Consider the following 22,660-nt stretch of genomic DNA (forward strand, 5'->3'; position numbering starts at 1 on the left):
GATGTTTCTTGTTATGGAGAAATTAAATTAAATTTAAATTAATAAAGTTAACTTTAATTTAATTTTTCTCCTTAGGAGGACAATAATGAGAAAAATGGTTGCAAAACACTGAGTTAGCACATATAAAGCACCTACAACAGGGCCTGACACGTGATAAGCAGGCAATCAGTATTTATGATGAAGACTTTTTCCTTATTTTTAGATGTAACAGTAGTATCCTGGCTCCAGTTAAGTATGTAATAATTGAATTAATCAAAGGCTACCATTTCAAATTAAGTGTTTTAAGCTATTTAAAATTACTTAAATCACTGAAAATGACTTTAAAGTAGTGTGTTGGTGAGAGGGGATTTGAAGAATGGGGAGAAGGGAAAGCTGATCTTTCAGCCTGCCTTGGAGTCCCTGCCTAAGTAATGTTAATCTTTCTTAATTGCTCCTTTTTACCCTCCTGCTTTATATCTTTGTCAAAGGCAGGAGTTAAGCATGGTGGAGTGAAAACAGTATATGCTTTGACAAAACCACCTAACTTCTCTGAGTCTTTCTCCTGGAAAGAAATGCACCTTCTTTTAAAGTTTGTCAAAAGCGTTAAACGACAGCGTTCATGAATTGCATAGCACAGGGCTTCCACATATAGTAGAGGCTTGATACATACCAGCTTTTCTTTCAAATTATCCTTTTTGAATGATTGTGAACCACAAAATGGAGGTTTTCATTAGGATGCAGTCAATATTTAGTGTCAAACTGAAAACATGTCCAAAACATTTTTTGAGAAAGATGTGTATTCAAGAAAAGAAAGAAGTTTCATAGTTCAGCATTTCAGAGACCTGTAGGCAACCACTTGTAAGGATTAGCATGCTTTCTGATAATTTCTTCCTTTTTCCCTGGCAAGCGCCGCATAGACCCAGTCTCCTGTTGAGAAAGCCCTAGAAGTGAAAGAGCAGGGGAGCTTTTCAGGCCATGCTCCCCGTCTGTCGGCTGGCTTTGGTGGTTGGAGGCTTCCATGGGGTATGCGTGTATTTATTTCCCTTTGGTTTTCCTCAGGTCTAAATCCATTTGGTCCTGGCAGCCAAACTCCCTCTTCACTCTCCTTAATAGTGACATTCCGGAGAGCCAAGCATTTTAAGTGTAACAAATTGCCATTGTAACAGCTGCAATTATGAGTAAATTTGATCTTGAAAGAAGCCAAGGCACTGTAACTCAATAACGTTGTAACAGAGCTATCGTTATAATAAGGATAAAGTACCACAGTGTTTTCCTGGTGCTACATCGGCTTCCTTGAACAGAAGTGGGGGAGAGAGCTAGTCAAGGATGTGCTTCCCCTCCCTTCCGGGAGGTTCGTTAACCAACTGGTATGCTTGTAAATTCATAAGCAGCATCCAGGTCTACAAACACCAAGACAGATCATTGATGTTCCTTGAGTGTTAAAGCGATGATGAACATAATCTGAACAATGAGGTGCCTATAAAGAAAAAATGCATCCCTGATGACATTCTCGGAAATCATCTACAAACTCTACATGGGGGGACAAATATGCCTGTTCCTAGAAACAAAATTCCAAGTACGTTGCAAAATCACTTGGTTTTCTGTTTCCGCGCACTGTTTAGCCACATAATTACCAATTATTAACCTATTTAGATGGCCTCATGTCCTTTTATTCCTATTTGAAGTTCATCCATTTAGCACCTTTTGGTGCAGTGCTAAATCCAAAGCTTTCTATAAGACTGTTTCCTTCTTGATTCTTAGCTCAGAGAAGGGGGGGGAAGATTATCATCCCCATAAGACTTTACTGAGGCAAATATGATGAGTCAAATTTCATCTCTACCCTTAATTCTTATAATAATGACAAAACTGCAGAGCAATCTTTTTTCTTTTACTAAGGTCTGATTATTCTGACAAAGTTTCAGAAGTGTGGGGATTTGATAGCTGCTCAATACATTTCTATGGAATACTGAGTAAATGAAAAAAGCAGGTACTTTGGTTTGCTATCTCCAGCTATATGATAAATGCACACACACACACGCATGTAAATAAAATGACCAAATTGTTTCTGCTTTCACAGAAAATGCAGGAAGCAAGAAGAGACGAGCAGGTTTCATCCCAGTAGGCACCTGGCAGAAGCTTCTCACATTTGGCACCGGCTCTCTGACCAAAACAAAAGCACAATCCAACGGTGAAATTTATCGCCTCCTCAGTCTCTCAGCTCACTAAACCCTGCATCAAGCCGACTTACTGTTAGGCGACTTGACCTGGTGTAACCGCTGCCACATAGCAACCCAATGAAATATTTATTGGTGGTTGTTACTGCTACGTGGAGCCCTCCCCTCGCCCATATCCTTTTTTCCCAGTCTCACTTCTCTTGCTTCTTCACCATCAAATCTTCCCCCTTGGTGCTCAGAGCATCAGGGTGGATTATGCGTACTGGCTTCTGAAATGAGACTAGAACATCAAAATATTTGTTCTGCCGAGGACATAAAAATGCTCCAAACCCACTTGGAAAAAATCACCCATTTTAAACTATGAAATTCAAACAGTTAATGATATTTTTTCAGGTTCCCAAAGTCAAAATGCAAAATGTCATGTAATGCATACTGACAACTTGGATTTCTGCTGCAAATTTCATAGGCGTGAATAACTAAACAGTTCTCTACCAAATCGTATAATTCATACTTCTAGCAACTACTGATTGTGCATTTGTCCTGTGTCTGATAGTGGACTGGGAATTTACAAATAAACACCAAAACCTGGGTCAGGCAAATCCACCTCATAGTACACTTAAAAACGTATTCCGTTCAGTGTATAGCAGCTTTACTCATAATTGCCCAAACCTGATATGATCCAAATGTCCTTCAACCAGTGAATGGATAAACTGTGGTCTATCCACACAATAGAATACTACTCAGCAATAAAAAGGAACAAACCACTGATACACACAACCTCATGCATGAAATCTCAAATGCATTATACTAGGTGAAAGAATCTAGACTCAAAAAGGCTACATACTATGTTATACCATTTATATGACATTCTAGAAAAGGCAAAACTATAGGGACAGAAAACAGATCAGTGGTTGCCAGAAGCTAGGTGTGGAGGAAGGTGATGGCTATAAAGGATCCAGGAGAATTGCTGGTGGTGATGGAACTGATCTATATCTTGATTGTGGCGGTGGTTACACAACTGTCTACATTTATCAAAACTAACAGAACTGTACACTGTAAAGGACAAGTTTTACACTATAAATTAGACCTTAATTTTTAAAAATCAACCCTTCAAAATTAATTTATGGTAGGAAAAAATTAAACCGTGATTGTCTCTGGGTGGGGAGACAAGTGACTGGGAATGGGCTCAAGGGGTGATGGAAACAATCTATATCTCGAAAGGGGTTTAGGTTACACATGTGTATGCATTTGTCAAATCTCAAAGACTATACATTTAACATTTGTGAGTTTCATTGTATGTAAATTTTACACAAAAAAACAGAAAAATGTTAATGACATGCATGCTGAAGTATTTGGAGGGGAATGGACTGATGTCTGCAGCTTATTTTGAAATACATCAAAAATTAGACGGATAAATGGATGAATAATGATAGATGCACATATATGTAAATTAAATGGACTAATAGATGAATAAAGATGGATGGGTGTATAAATATGTGATAAAGAAAGTATATAAATGTTAATGATGGATTCTAGAAAGTATAGTGGTGGTCACTTTAAATTCTTTAATTTTGCTGTATGTTGAAAATCATAATGAAATGGGGAAAAAACAATTCTAATGAATTAAAATATATACATAACACAATGAGCATTTTAAAGGATTTAATAAAAACATATCCCATTAACTCTTACAAAGCTATGAGGCATCATTTTTCCCATGACTATCGTATCCTAGTCATGTAACATATCAGATTCAAATTGTAAATTATGCCACAAACACAGAGAGCTGTGCCTGTCACTTCACAGGGTTTGCTCAACTATAAACTTGAATTAGACACACAAGGCTGAACATAGGCTTTATTTACCACTGATGATAAGAGAAAACTGACCCTTACAGAATGGCTTCCTAATTCCCTACCATTGTATTAACTCATACACAGGACGCTGCAACTGGTGCAAAAGGGGGAAACGCTCTAAATTTTATTCCCAAGGATGTTATTCCAATGCCCCCAAGGTTGGAGTTGGAGAATCATGGAATTGGAAAAGGCCAGCTCTCTGTACTAGTGATTCATCGTGTTATCTTCGTTTAGGGCCACACAGGAGTCTTTGCCCTCTCGGGGTAATTCAGCAGTCTCAGGTTCTGTGCCAGGCTGGACTTCTGACCCTGTTCCTATCAGTTAATAACAACTGCTGGTTAGAACTTATGTCTATGGAGTTGGAACTTTCTCCTGTGACGGGGCACCCTTACAGTGACACTGCTTTAAAATCTCCAAAATCTACAAATCTGCACACCGTGTTGCTTTTCCTGTAATCATACAATGTGAAAGCTGAGAGCTGATCAGAAGGCTGATAAATAGATGCTTTCATTCAATGCCCTTGTTGTGGCAGGTGTCAGGTTAACTACAGTGACCTCTACCCCACCACACACACACACACACACACACACACACACACACACATACACGCACACACACACACACACACACCCTCTGTTACAGAGGTTTTAAGGGTCAGGTATACAGAGCTCAGCCTCAGAGAAAATTGGCTTTGTCTCTTGGAATCAAGAAGAACAGTTTATGAAATGTTTTACTAGGGGCTGAAAGAGATTGTCTTTCTACCAAACAACAAAGAAGTAATCATCATGGTGGGGGCTGGGGGACTTTACTGGCTGGGTTACAGATATCACTATAAGCTGAAGAACCAATCTTAATGTCCCATCATACATGTATGGTAAAAGAAATAGTGGTTACTCCAAGCAGGTTCTTATATAGTGATAGTGTTTTCTAGAAACACTTCATGACATAGGGAACATGGGAAATCTCCTGATTTACTGTGGTCACGGGAGACTGGGGTTTTGGTTAGTCTCTACCCTCAGCTGTGCCTTACGGCATCTACATGTACTAATGTCTCGTTATCAGTGTGTTTTTCCTAACTGTAATCTCAAAATGATTTCCGTGTAAGTTAGGGTTGTCAGACGTACCAAATAATAACACAGGACACTCAGTTAAATTTGCATTTCAGGTGAAAAACAAATTATTTTAATAAAAGTATGGCCCGTACAATATTTGGGACAAGCTCTTATTAAAAATATATTCTTTTATCTGGCAGCCCTAAATAGAAATAAAAACTTGAGATGTGTTAGTGAAAAGCTATTAAAACGGTATTAATTGATGCCTTCAAAAGTCTCAGCTTTCCAGTGATGTTGGAATTGCATTTGGGGATAGAAACTGATGCTGAGAACTGGGGTTTTTAGCTTCAGGCCGGCACTTTAGGCTTACTAGGTGGTAAGCTCCACTGGGAAAAAGCTCTGGGGTCTACCAGTATCTTGTACACAATTAGCTCTCAAAGTTATCCCTGGAGAAAGCAAATGAATGAATGGCTAACTCCAGAGAGCCCTCCCATGCTACCTCATTCCTGGGAGACTTCAGTTTTCCCGGTATTAAGGAATGACCCCACTTCTTTCCCAATCCTCCAAGTAGTCTCCATCTTTGTCATTTTCTCTCCGTGCACAGATGAATTTGAAAAGGGCTTCCTGCTGGCGCAAAGAGTAAGTCTGAAAAGCTTGTCCATATCTTGAGGGACATTATTGGAACATTCTGTCTAGAGCGAAGGCTGCCCTTGAGCTGGGGCCTAGCAAATTTGCCCTAAGACACAGTCCTCTTCCTCACATACTCACTCTGCTCACCTTTTGCCCTTTTTTTTCGGTGGGGGTGTGGGTCGGGGGGGGCAATCACAGCCTAAGCTTAAAAACTCAAACCTGAAAACACTTGCTTAGCTTTGCCAGTGGATTAAAGAATCTACATTCCACCAACAATTTTCATGAATTGTGTCCACCCTTGATTCTTGGCTTCTTCTATTTCCTACTTCCTACCCACCACCCTCCCAATATATTTCTAATTTCTAATTTCCATGGTAAGCTTTTAAAAATGTGTTCTAGTGTTGTTGTCATCTTAGAAGATGTTTCGTTTCTCCAAAAACTAAATAAAGTATTAAATTCCTTAGAAGCACTTGTATTAAGTATGTTTTGCTGTTCAGAACTGCCTTCTGCAATTCATGAGCATCAGTAATGATAATTGCCATTCTCGTTATCACACTCTTGTATCAGTGAGAGACATGTACTCTGAAAACAAAGAAGCAATGTTACTTGTTCCTCATTTATCATGTGCATTGCTGAATAGGTAAAGTCTATCTGTCTCAAGACTAACCAGGTTATTCTCAAGTCTAATTGCAAAATTCACTCTTTCAGGTAGAACAGAGTCCAGGGGAAGAGCTCAAGTGCTAAGAAATATTCTAAGTATTGGGGAGAAAGAGAGAAGGAGGAAGTTTGGAAAGACATTAGAACAGGGAATATGAAAAGGGCACATCCGATGCGCAATGTGGACCAACAGTAAAATCACAGGTGACACTGGTTCAAGATGGTAATTAATGGATCAGAACGAATGTCAGAAAATGGCTCACCTGCTCCATGATTTTATAAGTGAAATAAGCCCAGTGAGGAGTGACCTGCTAATAGCAGGTTGAGCTAGTAGCAAAGCTGAGACCGGAATCCAAATATCCCAAGTCCAGCCAATACCTCTTTTATTTTATAAAACAGTTTCTCCAACTGGCTGCCCCCACGTCTGCACTAAAATGAGATAGTACTGTGTATGTCATCATAAAATGATTTGAGTTCTAAGGCAATTAAGAGAAATTCAGCCCCTAGATTTATTACTTCCTCTCTCATTTATTTTCCTGTACAAATTAATTTTAAATATTTATTCATTCATTTATTCTTCTATGGATGGTCTTTATGTACCAGATATTATTCCAGAATGAGGGAATACCACAGGTAGTAAGATGGGGCCCCTACCCCTACTGAGTTTTATCCTGGAAGGGAAAATCCAATAACACTCAAATAAACAATATGGTTTTGGATTCAGATACGTTATCAAAGAGGAAATTAACATGTTAAAGCTAGACAGAAGCTGGGTAGATGAGATTAAGGGTGTATTTTAGCAAGGATGACTGTCGAAGGGCCTTCAAAGGAGGTGACATTTGCTTTGATACGTGAAGGGCGAGAAGATATCCATCATGCAAAGACCAAAGGAAATATGTTCCAGGCAAAGGGAAAGAGTTTGATGTTTATAGAAAGAGGTCAACGTGGCTGAGAGTGATAAGCAAAAAGGAGGCATTTCAAAGCCTAGCTCAGGGAGGTAAGAAGGGGCCAGATCATGATGGTCCTTAAAGAGCATTAAGAAAAAATTGGATTTTATTCCAAAGTCCATGGAAAGTCTTTGAAAGACCTGATCTTTGTACGTCTTAAGAAGCTTACTCTCTGTGGAGAATGACTACAGAAGAAGAGTGGAAGTAGAGGCAATTGCCGCAGTCCAAGTCAAAGACAATGGTGGGATTAACCAGGCTGGTGGCAGTGCCGGAGAGGAAAGCCCACAGGTTCACAGCTTTAAGATAAATTTTAGCAGGGAGACCCCCTTAATGGTTCCATGAGGGGAAATGAGGAAAAGGGAGAGAATCAAGAATAGATTGCTTTACTTTTGGCTTGGGCAACTAGATAAATTATGGTACCGTTTACTGGGAAGGAAAAGGTTTGAGCACCATGGTGATGGATAGAAATTAAAAGCATCGTATATGTCATATTATGGCTTAGATGCTTACTAGACATCTAATTGGAGACGTCAGGTAGGTGAGAGAAGAAGATATAAATTAGAAGCAAGGACACCAGCATAAAGGGGAGCCCTGGGCTCTCCAAAATTTATAGGTGAGGTGAAAAAGTACCATCCACAGAGACAGAAGGTGCAGGAGAGGCAAGGAGAAAACTGGGAGACGTGGTCTCAAGAAACAGAGTCATTTTTCAAGAAGGAGCAAATGATCAACCACTGTATTAAGTGAAAGATAGAGTCAGATGAGAACAGAGATGAACTCACCAGATTTGAAATGTCAAATATCATTGTTGATATCAACAAAGGCAGTTTCAGTATAAACAGTTCTTTAAAAGTCATACAATGTGGAAAGGTAACTATTAAGAGTTATTTTTATGTGTTTGTGCTTCCTTCCAAACCTACGCTGCATATAACTACACAAAAATACACACAGGTCTTTTTGTTTGTTTGTTTTTAAATGTAAAACATAAATAGGAACACATCTTATATGTTCTTTTTATACCGCTTTTTGTTACTTTACATATTATTTTGGAGATCTTTCCTTATCAGTATGTATAGATTTATAACATCATTTTAATGGTGAACTTACTATTTTCTTATAAGAATTTAACCTATGCTTTTGATCCTTTCTTATGTACAAACCATTATACCGTATTATACCATGTACTTCCCTGAGTATGGGCATGAACAATGATGAGGACAGAAATGAGGAGAGAAAATCGATGGACAGAGGAGTTAAGTGCTCACCCCACAAAGATCCGAGCATGAACAAAGACCCAAAGGTTCTTTCTGTTGTACCATATTGCCTCTTTTTATGTTGTAAGAATTGATTGACATTTGGTAGAACTGAGCACAGAAACAAAATTCACAAGCACTTTTTAACAAATCATGCCTTTTCAATGGTGATGTTTTAATTGGATCTCTTATTTACTCTTGCATTCATTAAAGTAAATACGTAAATCAGTATGATTTCTCTTCAAAGCCAAACAATTAAAATGGCTTTGGGTTTTGTTGTTGCTGGCTTGTTTGTTTTTGCTGTTTTCGCTTATTCCCTAGGATTACTTACTTATTATATCCTAACTTGCCCAAGAGTTCAACAGAACCTGTGGCTCTAAAGTTCCCTTCTTAAGACCTGTTACAGACTGAATGTTTGTGTTCCCGCAAAATTCACGTGTTGAAACCTAATACTCAACGTGGTGGCATTTAGCGGTGGGGCCTTTGGGAGGTGATTAGGTCACAAGGGTGGAGTGACCTAATGGTCACCTATAAATGGGATTAGTGCCATTATAAAAGAGACCCCGGAGAGCTCCCTTGCGTCTTCTGCCAGGTGAGATTACAGTGAGAAGACGACTGTCTATGAACCAGGAAGTGGGGTCTCACCAGACACCAAATCTACCAGCACCTTGATCTTGGACTTCCCAGCCTCTAGGACTAGAAGAAGTAAATGTATGTGGTTTATAAGCCACCTAGTCTATGATATTCTGTCAAAAGCAACCTGAACTAAGACCAGACCTAACGAGAAATTCAGAACGTCGTCATTACCCTACATTTTCTAGATCTAGCACCGGCTGCTTTAGAATCTGACACCTTAGAAATACTACATAAATTAAGAAAATAATACAGATTTTACATTTGTACCTTTCCTTCACGTGGCTAAAGTGGCAAAATCCATAATTACCCTTCCCCCACCCTATCTAATTCCTCTCCCTATTTTTACATGGTCATCACTTTATTTGCTTTTTTTCTGTTCTTTTCTTTGACTTATCCTATTTCCTCCAGGCTTCATTTCCTGTTGAGACTGTTGTCAGTGGAAAACTGGGTAAAGGCACAAGAGGAGCTAGAACGAGCTCCCGCAACCCTCCGTCCTCACCGGCAGCAGCGTCTGCTTCAGAACCGGAGTGCCCTGAGCCAATTATTTACACCTAAAAGATCGTTGCATTTCAGGGTTTCCCGGGTGGCGCAGTGGTTGAGAGTCCGCCTGCCGATGCGGGGGACACGGGTTCGTGCCCCGGTGCGAGAGGATCCCACATGCCGCGGAGCGGCTGGGCCCGTGAGCCATGGTCGCTGAGCCTGCGCGTCCGGAGCCTGTGCTCCGCAACGGGAGAGGCCACAACAGTGAGAGGCCCGCGTACCGCAAAAAAAAAAAAAAAAAAAAGATTTCTGCATTTCAGTTTGGAGACTAAGACACAGAGAAAAATCATACTAGAGCCACTCAGCAGAGCGTGACTGACAGACTGAAACCAGTGTTCAGGTGAGGGCAAGATCGAGGCCAAGTTACGAAGGTGCTAACACCCACCTTTCACGCCTTCCCCGCTTTTTCCCGATGCAGCCCACCTCAAGGGGTCACAAACTGGGATGCCCCTCGGATGCATTTTCCTTGGCCCACACGAATATGTTTAAACTTCTGAATTACTGGCCAACATTTAAAATTGGGAAACGTCCCGTGAAAGTGCAGACTTGCCGGCTCTTCTCAACTGGCACCCACGAGCCAGCTTGCAAACATGAAGCCGCAGGGCTGCGGATGCTCCCTTACACACAGCAAGCTCCCTTACACACACTCTATCCTATGCCCAGGGACTTTCTGTCTGGCCCATCTTACTCATCCTCCTTATCTGCATGCCACTGTGGGCACGTGCGTTTATAACCTTTCAGAATGAAACGCTGCGAAGTGCTCTCTAATAAAGATTTGGCCACTTTTCCTAATAGCTAAAAAAATTGGGGTTATGACCCAAACGTTCCTATCAGATAACCCAGCAGTGTACAATCTGACTCTCTGGTTTCTGATCATCCAGACATCTGGGAGACCTGAAAACAAGACAGAAAAGAAGGGAAGGCGGAGAACTTGGTGGCATCTGCACCCACATACTGCTTCCGTCTCTCCTACACTCCTAGCCATCCTGCCATTATACCTGTATCACAGGTTGCAAACTTATGCCTGAAACACTTCTCCCAGGAGTCTACACGTTCTAGAGGGGTTTTCAAAGGCACAGGAATGCTATCAAAAAGCAAAGACAGGAATCTGCCATAGCGGTTGCACTTCATAACTGGTGAAATGTAGTTAAAGAGGGTCACCCGGGGGCTTCTCTGGTGGCGCAGTGGTTGGGAGTCCGCCTGCCGATGCAGGGGACACAGGTTCGTGCCCCGGTCCGGGAAGATCCCACATGCCGCGGAGCGGCTGGGCCCATGAGCCATGGCCGCTGAGCCTGCGCGTCCGGAGCCTGTGCTCCGCAACGGGAGAGGCCACAACAGTGAGAGGCCCATGTACCGCAAAAAAAAAAAAAAAAGAGGGTCACCCGGAACAAGACAGCCCCCCCCCCAACATTCCCCTTGACCATTGCATCCACATCCTCTCCACTCATCATCACACCCAAGCCCACGCTGCTTCCAGAAGAATTCAGGGCATTCTCAAGCTATATGGTAACTGCTTTTATTCACTGGTGAGATGCTGAGAAACAAATGTGTAACAATCATGGTTATGACACAGGCTAAGAACACACAGCCTCGGGTTCCTGCCCCAGAGAACACAGCCCCTCTCGTTCCACCTCAACACACCCAGGATCTGTGCACGTGGCCGCCCAGCACAAGCCCAGGAATGTTGTTATAAAACTGCACTTCACAGAAGAAAGTCAAACCATGAGGTTATTATCACAGTTAAAAGCAAAGAGCAGAAAATTGAACGGCCAGAGAAAACAGTCCACGGGAGCACCAGCTGGAATGAGGGCAGGTGGGGTGAGAGGAAGTGCAGCAGCGGCCAGATCAGGAAGCACTTGTACTCGGGGTGGAATGAATTTTGAAGCTGCACTAGGACACCAGGAATCTTGTCAGTGAAAAGGCATGGCTGTGATTCATGCATGGGAGCCAGGCAAGATGGAGCTCAGACACTCCTGAGCATCTATTTCTAACTGAATAAGGTTTCTTTACCTCCAAAGATCCCCTGGCAGATCAGGTGTATGGAAACAACTTTTAAATGGTTTGTCTCAGAGTTAAAAAAAAAAAAAGAGTTAACTAACGTGCTGGTTGTCTCCACAGAAAAATGACATATCAATCCTCAGTGAAGATAAATTGATTCTGAAATTGTAAAGTGAATCCATGGAGAAATGAGGTTTGACTGAGAAGAAGTAGATTGGTACAACTTTTTGGGAACAGGACCATTATGTACAGTGAAGTACCCCTGCACCCTTACTTTACTCCATCACATCGTCTTCACCCTTGAGGCAAAAAGAGAAACTCCATTCGCCTGAAAATCAAATTCTGGACACAATAGGTACCAACAGGGATTAGTCAAGAACTTGAACTTCCCCTTCTCCTTTCACAGGTTTGATTCTATCTGATTTCGCTAATTACCTCCAATTACTTCATTTCCGCCTTCCTGTCCTTTTCCTACAGCCCTTTAGCTGTCACTGTTCGGTGCTTGCATGCTCTGCTCTACAATCCTCTTGAGAGGAAATGGCTTACATATAAATGTAACAAATGAGCAATCTCTCTGTGAGCTAAAGCCTTGAACTTAATTCTGGGCCACACTGACAGAGGGACAATTGCTGCTCCAGGAGACTAAGAGAGGGGCTCCAAATATTTAAAGAGCTGTTATGTGTAAGTCTGGAAGGTAGAAGTAGATCCAATCAATGGACAGAAGTTACAGACAAGCAAATTTTAGCTCAACATGTTAAATCTCTTTAATTATAGAAATGTTTGCCTTGTCCAGTACTGAGCTCTCTGTCACTGGGCATGTTTAACAGATCTGAAAATAATATTTTTAGGAGTATGACAGAGGTTATGTTAGCATTGGATAGGAAGGAGAGAAGTCTAATTCTAAGGAGGCTAGGATTCTGCAATAAATAATACTATATCAATAGTTTTTCCGTATTTGAGATACACAGCCATACACATCCACGCGATGAGGCGGGTTGATAAGTTGAACTTCAGGAAAAAACAAGGCAGGAGAGTTGCTCATCCCTGAGCCCAGAGCAGAAGGTAATTCTACCCTAGATTTAGATAAAAATTGATCTTTAAATATATTTGAAGACAGAAAAAAAAACCGACTGGAAAAGATAGGAGATTAAAAGGCCAGAATCTTCCAGATAAAACCTCATGGGCAAGGGTAGAAGTTGGGCTCGTATATCAAACCACACATGAATAGGACATAAGGGCTAAACGAAGGACAGTTTATGTTCTTTATTTTTGAAAGCCTACTCTAATGGAAAATGTAGGATTCTGATTTTTCTGTTCTGGGTAAGAAGAATGAAAGAGAAGTATCTCCTCCACCACCCCTGCCCATGTCTGCACCGGCAGTTAAAGAACCGTAAAGAACTTTCATTCCAAAGACCTCCCGTAGATATCGCCCTCTTTGACCAAAATGCCACAGGGCTGGCAAAGATTTCCAAGCAGATTAATGAGAGGCTTCTGAAAACGTTAATGCAAGACTGCTGTCTCTCAGATGTAACCTAGGTCTCTTGGACAGAAGCTGGTGAGTCAAGAAAACTGTTAGACTCACCCTTCTAACGCTGTAATATTGTACCAACACTTTTTGCCAAACTGTGTTATTATCGTGCAGTGATGCCGTCTTAGAAGTCTGCGGATCCCTGTCATTTAAAAGCTAATCATAACATACCGTTAACATATGGGAATCCAGTCTATTCTTGTTCTCCGGGCTCATGTGCCCCAACTGACCACAGCATTTTCTTAGCACCAGGAGGGTTGTTCTTACAATGTTGCTACTTTTGCATCTCCTCCTTTAGAACCCTCTAAGTAAAAACAATAGCAGGGGGAAGAAGCAGCCATGCAATTTACTCCAGCAAGTAAATGCCAGGATCTGTTGAGTGTGTGTATTCCCTGCAATTCACCCATGTGTGTTTTCCCTTTCTGGAGAAGATGAGGAACAAAAATAACTTCACACTTCACCAATGTTTCCCACCAAGCCATTCCACATGGTCCCGTCCCCCTAATCACAAATGTGCCTCCACTCTGGCACACAAATCACCCACCACACACACACACACACACACACACACACACACCCAAGACTAAAGAAAAGGAGTCCTGCCTAAGAAAGCAAGTTGTGCGGGTACTTTATACTCCCCATGAGATCTGCTGGGAGTGGAAAATAAAAAGCCAGCCTGTAGAAATTTACATAATCTCAAAGTATTTCCCCACAAAACGCCTATTAATTAGGTGGGGGAAAATCGTATTTTAAAATAAAGAAACCTGGCAGACACCAGGTTTCATCAAGTGACCAAAGTTAAAATCATCAGCAATGAAACATGTCAATGTCATGCGCCTCCCGATCTGATACACTGGGAAGGACATAGCACTTCTCTGGTGTTCCTGCCAAACCTGCAGCTAATCATGAAGAAACAGACAAACACAACTTGAGAGATCTACAAAATAAGTGGCCAGTACTCTGAAAAAAAATTCTAGATCATGAAAGAAAAGGAAAGGAAAGGGGAAGGAGTAAGGGGAAAGGGAAGGAGAAGGGGAAGGGGAAGGGGAAGGTGAAGGGGAAGGGGAGGGGAAGGGGAGGGGAGGGGTAGGGGAGGGGAGGGGAGGGGAAGGGGAGGGGAGGGGAGGGGAGGGGAGGGGAGAAAATGAAAGTATGACAGAGTATACCAAGGGGATTTGGGAAATATGACAACTGATGTGATCCTGGCCCAGAAAAGAGACAACTGGCAATATCTGAATAAAATCTGTAGATTAGATTATAATATTGAATCAATGTTAATACCCAGATTTTACCAAAATGTTAACCATTGTACTCCCAGTTATATGACAGAAAATCCTTTGTTTTGGTAAATACACAGTGAAGTATTTAGAGTTAAAGGGGCATCATGTCTGCAATTTGCACCCAAATTTTCAAAAAGAAACGTATATACATAGCTATGTGTGCTTGTGCGTGCATGTGTAGAGAGAAGAGAGAGAAAATGACCAAGTAAGTTTGACGAGATGTAAAATGTAAACGTTAACATTTAGGGAATCTGGGAAGTGAATACAGGAATTCCTCATAACGTTTCTGCAACTTCTCTGTAAATAACATTTGTTGTTGTTGTTGTTTTAATTAAAAAGGAAACTTAACCTAAGTGGCGGCCTGAGCTTTTCGCGGAGGGAGCTGGAGAAGGAGGAGGAATGTAGTAGACCCCCATCTCCTTTGCTCTTCCGTCCCCAACACTGAGAAGCACTGTAACGTCTTGTGTTTCCCTGAAAGCTACTGTGGGAGGCTGCAGAGAGCTCCCTGAGGGCAACACCCTATCCCCAAATCCCCAGAGCCTAACACAGGGCCTGGCATATATTAGACGCTCAAGCAATGGCCAATGGAAGGAATGATCGGACTTTAAGAAATGTCTGAAAGAAACTGCAGGCAATCCCCAATCTGCAAAGTTGGTGAACAGTGGCCCTTCTGTATAAACAGCTGGGCGGCAATGAGGGGCAGGTGGCATCAGAATGAGGAGTGAGAAGCAAGGTACAGTCCTATCCTAGGGTATTGTTTATATGGAGGAGGAAGAGGAACTGAGCACGTACCCTGGGGCTGGCCTGAACTGGCTCTGTTCCTCTGGGCGGTGTGGAGGAGGACATACATGCCAGGCACTACGTGTCCCAGCATCTGAGGTCTCCATTGGGTCCTGCGTGAGCTATCTGATGCACTGAGATAAGAAGAATGGAAGGCCAAGCTTCCCCAAAAGAACGTTAAGGCTTGAAATAGCTCTGTATTCAATTTTGTTCTTACCTCCCAAACCATTTAGTACTCGGTTTTTCAAATTCACGTGGACTGGGCTTCCCTGGTGGCACAGTGGTTGAGAGTCCGCCTGCCGATGCAGGGGACACGGGTTTGTGCCCCGGTCCGGGAAGACCCCACATGCCGCAGAGCGGCTGGGCCCGTGAGCCATGGCCGCTGAGCCTGCACGTCCGGAGCCTGTGCTCCGCAACGGGAGAGGCCACAACAGTGAGAGGCCCGCGTACCGCAAAAAAAAAAAAAAAAAAAATCACGTGGACTATGCACATGAGGTCTGAAATTAAAATCATTTAAATTACCAAAGTTCAAGAAAGCTTGGAAAATGTTAACAGATGAAAAACGTGACTTTGCTTCGAAAACTTCGCTAATTCAAGAACATCCTAACAGATTGCTTTTCCAGTAACATTTAATTCTGAATAGAGATAAAGGGAAAATATACATATAAGCCACAGGCTGCCAGAGTGTTAAGTATCAGGGGATGTTCCTATAATCCACAGAAAATTGGGCCCTACAACAAACGTGCTTTTTCTAACCACCAAGATACAATTTCACAATCATGAACGCTGTGTGATAATATTTCAGACAAAAATTAAACAAGAACTGTGGTACATAACCGAGGACAGGACTCCAAAGAGCCAACCTGATTTGCATATTAATTCAAACAGGGACCTTTTTGCTTTAATAAGGAATATCATTTTTGAGGAATCTCTAGGTGACATTGCCATGCTCACTGGTATAGACTTGTTGACCAATTTATTTGAAAATGAGCTCCTATGATAAACCCAAACCATAATGAGGAAAAGACAACCCTTCCTGATCAGTAAATAACAAACAGTGAATCCACAGAGGAACCAGGGCAGGCTGGTACTGCTGTCCTCTCTCCCTCTTTACTCGTCACATCTGGGAGGCCAAGCAGTTCTCTGTCAGAGTCAATCCCTTCCTCCAACTTAATAAGGACAGAGGGTTATCTCATCCTCAGAGTTTTAGTTGCCAGTTATTAGCCTGTTTGTCCCTAACACCCTCCAGCTTCCTATCTCCCATTTCAAAGCTGTCCTGCCTCTCCAAAATGGATTGGGAGGATCTAGACATGACATGTCTCCTGCTAGGTTCTCCTAGAAGTATGCTTTCTGTACAACCCAAAAGGATTGGGGTCAAGACAATGTGTAAGAAAGATCCCTGTTGAGCTTCCAAGAGGAGCACAGCCAGCTTCTGTCCCTTCTGTGCTCAGAATCCCTCCTGTCTCAGACATGGTCTAGGCCATGGTCTAGGCCCTGGGCCACCAGTGGCATGGCTCTATTAATGCCCGTTGAAACTACAAGGATTCGTGGTGACCTAAGGCCTGACCTAAGCGTTCTGGAAGAGACTCCTCTACAGAGCTCAGATAGAACCTCAGATCTGTATGCAAATAGGCAGATAGTATGGTCTTCTTAAGACCTCAATACTTCTGAATCCATCCCCATCTGTCCCCCCATACACTCCTTCTCATTTCTCCATGACAACTCCTACTTCTGATACCCCTGGGCTGTTCTACAACTGGGATGATAAGGGCACTTCAATAAAAAATCAAGCCACTGCCTATTTTCGGTCTCAAGAGGAAGCAAAGATATTGGACCAAAGGATAGTATGACAGCTCTTGAAATGTAAGCTTTCGTGCTGGTCACCAGTTCCTAGTGTGATGTTACCAATGAAAAATGCAGAAGCTCTGCCTCTTGGTCCCCACCCAACTGGTTCTTCTTACCTTTGGTTCCATTGAAATGAAACTGTGTGTTCCTCTGCTTGAGAGAACTGACCTTTTAATCGTCCTGCTGTGATAGAAGTGGTAGTAATCCTTCAGGGCCCCGATCTGCAAAGGCAGGAGGGAAAGAATATAAGAGAGTTAACGTATGAAAAGTCTTCTGTTTTCCTGGTTTTTCATTAAAATAAGAACACAAAAGCAAAAAAAAGAAAAGGTCCATAAATTATGCAGTTGCTGGCCATGCTTAAATGTTACTTGAAGCTTGGTGATCACTTTTCAAAAGAAGGACATGTGATATGAAATGGAGTGTCCTTGAGGCGGTGACCATGGAACTAAAGATTATAATGGGGCAGCTTGGGCTCTCCATATCTCCCTTTTAATGTTTAATTTATATGCAGCATTTTAAGTAATTCTATATCAATCTGTATCCAAATGTATGAAAGAGAAACAAATATCAAATAGCTATCTGGTTATAAAAACACATCGTATTTTGTTTGCTCCGAGAAATGTACAATGAAAGACCTTGTTAGATTATTTATATCGTTAATTTGAAACAAGGCCTAAGCAATTGATCATTCGCAAAGAAAACAGTACTTAGTTTGTTTCCTGACTTCAGTAGACAGTATAAATACATAGCTCTTATTCATGTGTTGCAAAACTAAAAGTGGAATGAATGGCAATTGCTAAAACAAAACAAAGATCACACGTCCCACCTATCAGCTAAGCTTCCTGTGTGACAATAGTTCAATCGACTTTATCTTAACCATTTCTTTAACGAATTAGTTTTCTCATTTATGTACCCCTTTCTTTAGTTAAAAACAGGTCTGTTTAGGATAGCTGTAAAAATAAATCCCTGTCCATTCTAAGAAAACAAACTAACACAATTCCAAACAATCATTCTTTCAGCAGACTGTAAAATGTGGATCACATAATGGAAATTAAACCATACAATGAGCTAAGGCAGGAGAGCTTGGCTCTAGTTTTGGCCGACGGTCACCAGAAGTGTCTTCTTAGCTAAATCGCATATACTTACTATGCCTCAGTTTCATTATCTATAAAATTGGACTTCAAGTCAGTTCATTTCTCAGATCACTACAGCTGTCAAATTCCATTCTTTACCACTGACACTTTACTCGCCTTGGGCAAATACATTTAGCGCACCATTGCTCTACCCTAAAAGAATGACCATCATCAAGATGTTTTCCAATTAGGACAATTCAAAAGTTAGGCCTTCTTAATTGATAAAAAAAAAAGAAAAAAAAGTCATTGCCCCAGCTTAATTTTTTCAGATAAAAGGTTTACTTTTCATTCCCATCTTTTCATCACATTCTCAATCATCGTCCCGCCCTTCCAATAAGGATGATCAACCAAATTTCTGTGCCAGTTAAGAGTCATCTCCTCACTGGGACTTCATGCTCTAATTGAATGTTTCTTATCTTCATTAAATTTGAATGTCTGAAGTCTCCCATTTCTGATTCAAGTGGAACTGCCCAGATGTACACAGAAGAGATCCTGGACTCTGAAAACAAGTAGGAAATGAGGCAATCCTAGCTGAAACCTCTAATCTCAATGATTCTGGACTCTGAAGCAGTAGAAAACAATGAGGAAGAGGCCACAGGTGCCAGTCCCAGTCTCCACGGGTGTTTCAAGGAGGGTTTTACAGGCCAACTTTAAAATTCCAGAGGAGTAGGGGTAGAATTCAGGAGGGGCTGCATAATCCTCTATCAGAAATCTTAAAATCCCAAGAAGCTTAGAGCTTTCATCTCACATAGTTTCTGTCAAGAATGCTCCTTGGGGGCTTCCCTGGTGGCGCAGTGGTTGAGAGTCCGCCTGCCGATGCAGGGGATGCGGGTTCGTGCCCCAGTCTGGGAAGATCCCATATGCCGCAGAGCGGCTGGGCCCCTGAGCCATGGCCGCTGAACCTGCGCGTCCGGAGCCTGTGCTCCGCAACGGGAGAGGCTACAACAGTGAGAGGCCCGCGTACAGCAAAAAAAAAAAAAAAAGAATGCTCGAGTAAATACAGTAGTTTTTGTGGAAAGGAACAGAGAATCTCTGAGGAAGAACTTTTTATCAACGTGAAAAGCGCCAGTATGTTTAAGATCATGTCCACTCAACTATTATGGAAGCTCTTCGACTATAGGAAATGACTGAATTCAACTCAACTATTAAACTCAAACTGTGGATGAAATACACCCTGAAGAAATATTCAGATCCTTTGTGGCTTCAATGGTACACACCAGAATACTGGCCTAACGCAGTGTACATGGAGCTAGAAAGCGGAACCCTTGTCCTGACTTAACTTGCTCTGGGATTTTGGATACATCACTTAACCTCTTTGGGCCTTGGTTTCCTCAACTGTGAAATAAGGACACAGGAGGTACAGTGGACAGAGACTGGGCGTCAGAGTCTAATGGGGGATAATAGTGTTTATGGGTTAGTGTGGTTATAAGGATTGAATGTAATAGCAGGTACACTGCCTAGTCAAGTCACTGTCCGGCACATAGTGAGTAGCAGAAGGTTATGAGTTTCCCTTCTAAGTTTATATTCAAATCCTACCTTCCCTCACCTCCTATCCTCTAATTAATCCCTCACCTCTGTCTCTTGGCAGGATTCCTCTTAATCTGCCCTGGTATCACCTCCCTTATTTCACTTCCCTTATTTCACTGGCCAAAAATCAAAAGGGTTGATGATACACTGTTGGCAAGGATGTTGGCACAAATGCAGTTCGTACAGGATCAGTAAAGAGCGTACCATGGTACAAGTGTGTGGAGAGCCATTTGGCAATATCAATAAAATTATACACAGTACTTAACCTTCGACCTAGCCTTTCCACTTCTTAAAATTGATTCTATAGGTAGAGTCATTTACGTAAAAGAATGGATGTTAGTTAGAGCAAATTTTGTAAAAGCAAGAGAATGCAAACAACTAGCTGCCATCAGTAGGTGACTGGTTCTATATGAACTGAAATGCATTGTCTCCAAGGTAGTGGATAAAGAAAGAAAGAAATACAGGTGCAAAAGAGGCATATATAGGGGCTTCCCTGGTGGCGCAGTGGTTGGGAGTCCGCCTGCCGATACAGGGGACACTGGTTCGTGCCCTGGTCCGGGAAGATCCCACATGCCATGGAGCGGCTGGGCCCGTGAGCCATGGCCACTGAGCCTGCGCGTCCAGAGCCTGTTGCTCCGCAACGGGAGACGCCACAGCAGTGAGAGGCCCGCGTACCGCAAAAAAAAAAAAAAAAAAGAGGCATATAATATGACCCAATTTTTGTAGGAGAAAAAAGGAAGACTCTAGATGACGTGTGCTTATATGCACAGGATATTTCAAGAAGGAAACTTGACAAACTGGAAAAGAGGGATTTTCTTTTCATGATTTATGTGGCTGCATTATTGTTTTAAATGAAACTAACCAAAAATGAAAAAATAATACAAATGAACACGTGAAATAGCACACACACAAATCCCACCTACTTTTCCAGGGGCAAATATGCTCCCCCAATTCCATGGGACTGATACAAGGGCCACTTCTACTGGGGCCATTAAATCTCTTTAGCAGTACACTCTATTTAATCTCCATCTTTCAGGGATTCTGTTTCCTCTATAGGGTTATGGAATGGTGTTCACTGATTGGCTGATGCCTCAATTACAGAATGCCTGCCACGTGCCAAGCATCTTGCTGCTCTTCCGCATGGTATTATATTTAACTTCACCTCCCCAAGAGCTTCTGAAGACAAATATTATTACCTCCAACTTGATAAAGGAGGCTATTGAGGCTCTGGTAGTGCCCGAATGTACACAGCTGGTATTGTGAGGTGGTAATGTAAATCTTTGTCGAATGCCTAGCATCGGGGTGAATTTAGTTAAGTTTCATGGTGCATCCCGTCAACGGGCTCACAAGACGCATTCCGACATCCTTCTAGTGAGCCTTCCTATACTGCAGAGCTAAATTCTATGCAGCCAGGGTTCTGAATGTGATAAGGTTCTATCAAAGGCAGACTGTGGCATCGTGAGGCATGCTCTTGGAGGCATTTTCGTGTTTAGTGGTGGCTGTGGCTAAAGGTCTTAGTACCTGGTTGCTAGCTTTCTGGGCATTCATTTGCACATCCTGTTTTGTCAGTCAGTTGGTAAGAGATTTTAGAAGAACTACAGGGGCATCATAGGGTAGCTTCCTCCTTCCTCAGCTTCCTCACTGAGGCAGAAGCAGCAGCTCTGGTGGAGGCCCATGCTGTGGGGTGGCTGTGGGGGCCTTTTCTGAAAACTTGGCCCTCCTGATTGATACTCCAAGCTATTTAATAGTCAATACTGAATGCCTTCCAAAGCAGACCAAGCAGTGGATTCAGTAGTTGGCTCCCCTGAATATTCCAAACTGGACAGATGAGAATTTCTGAAAAAGTAGCTTTATATATAATCAATCTTGCACAACTTAGAGATCCTCGAAGGTATGCACCTTTTGAGTCATGGGCTACAGGCACCACTGAGCCACAGGCTACGGATGACCCACTGTGTCTGCTCTAACATCCTGTTAGATGACTACACTGGCTTCTTGGCTTCTCGCAGCCATTCATACCAATCTCCTCTCTCAAGTCTTTCTATACAGTAGCCAGCATAAGGTTATAAATGTACATTTGACTGTCATAGTTCATACGCCAGCTTCAAATCCTTGAGTGGCTTCCCTTTGCTGTTAAAATAAATAGTAATATTTAATAATATAATTTTAAAGTTAATAATAAGATCAACATTTATTCTGTGCCAGGAACTAGTCTACATGCTTTATCTAACTCATTGAATGAAAGCACTGTGGCCACCTCGATGAACCTGTCAACTCTCTCAGGCTGCTTGTTTGCCTTGTTTTCCCTCCTGCCCTGTCGAACTTACAGATTTCCCCAAATTCTGTACTCCTTTTCGAAAAGTTATTTACTATCAGCCTACAGATAAAATTTTTTTAATGGGCAAAAGTTTGAACAGACATTTCATAAAAGATATACAAATGGCCAATAAGCATGTAAAAAGATGCTCAAATGCAAATAAAATCATAATGGCACTATACACATACCAAAATGGCTAAAATTTAAAAGGTAGACAATACCCATTTTTAATGAGATTACGGAGCATCGGAACTCTCATACATTGCTAGCGGGAGTAGAAAATGGTTCCACATCTTTGAAAAATCATTTGGTAATTTCTTATGAAACATATCTCCTCCTCATGACCCAGCCATTTCATTTACAGTATTTACCCAAGAGAAATGAAAACCTGTTTCCAAACAAAACTCAAACATAAATGCTTATAGCAGCTTTCTTAATAATAGCCCCAAACTGGAAATAATGCAAATGTCTATCAACAAGTGAATGGATAAATCAATTGTGGTATATTTACAGAATGGAATACCCAGCAAT

General features: G+C 41.9%; 1 protein-coding gene across 1 annotated transcript in view; it reads right to left on the reverse strand.

The window, feature by feature from the left end:
- Window positions 1–22,660, reverse strand: part of PCSK5 (proprotein convertase subtilisin/kexin type 5) — a 317,195-nt gene that overhangs the window by 262,764 nt on the left and 31,771 nt on the right. Inside the window, exon 2 of the mRNA XM_067744135.1 lies at window positions 17,269–17,373. Within this exon, the coding sequence (XP_067600236.1) occupies window positions 17,269–17,373 (105 nt within the window). The remainder of the gene's footprint in view (window positions 1–17,268; window positions 17,374–22,660) is intronic.

This window comes from Pseudorca crassidens, chromosome 7, assembly GCF_039906515.1.
Source record: "Pseudorca crassidens isolate mPseCra1 chromosome 7, mPseCra1.hap1, whole genome shotgun sequence".
NCBI lineage: Eukaryota > Metazoa > Chordata > Mammalia > Artiodactyla > Delphinidae > Pseudorca > Pseudorca crassidens.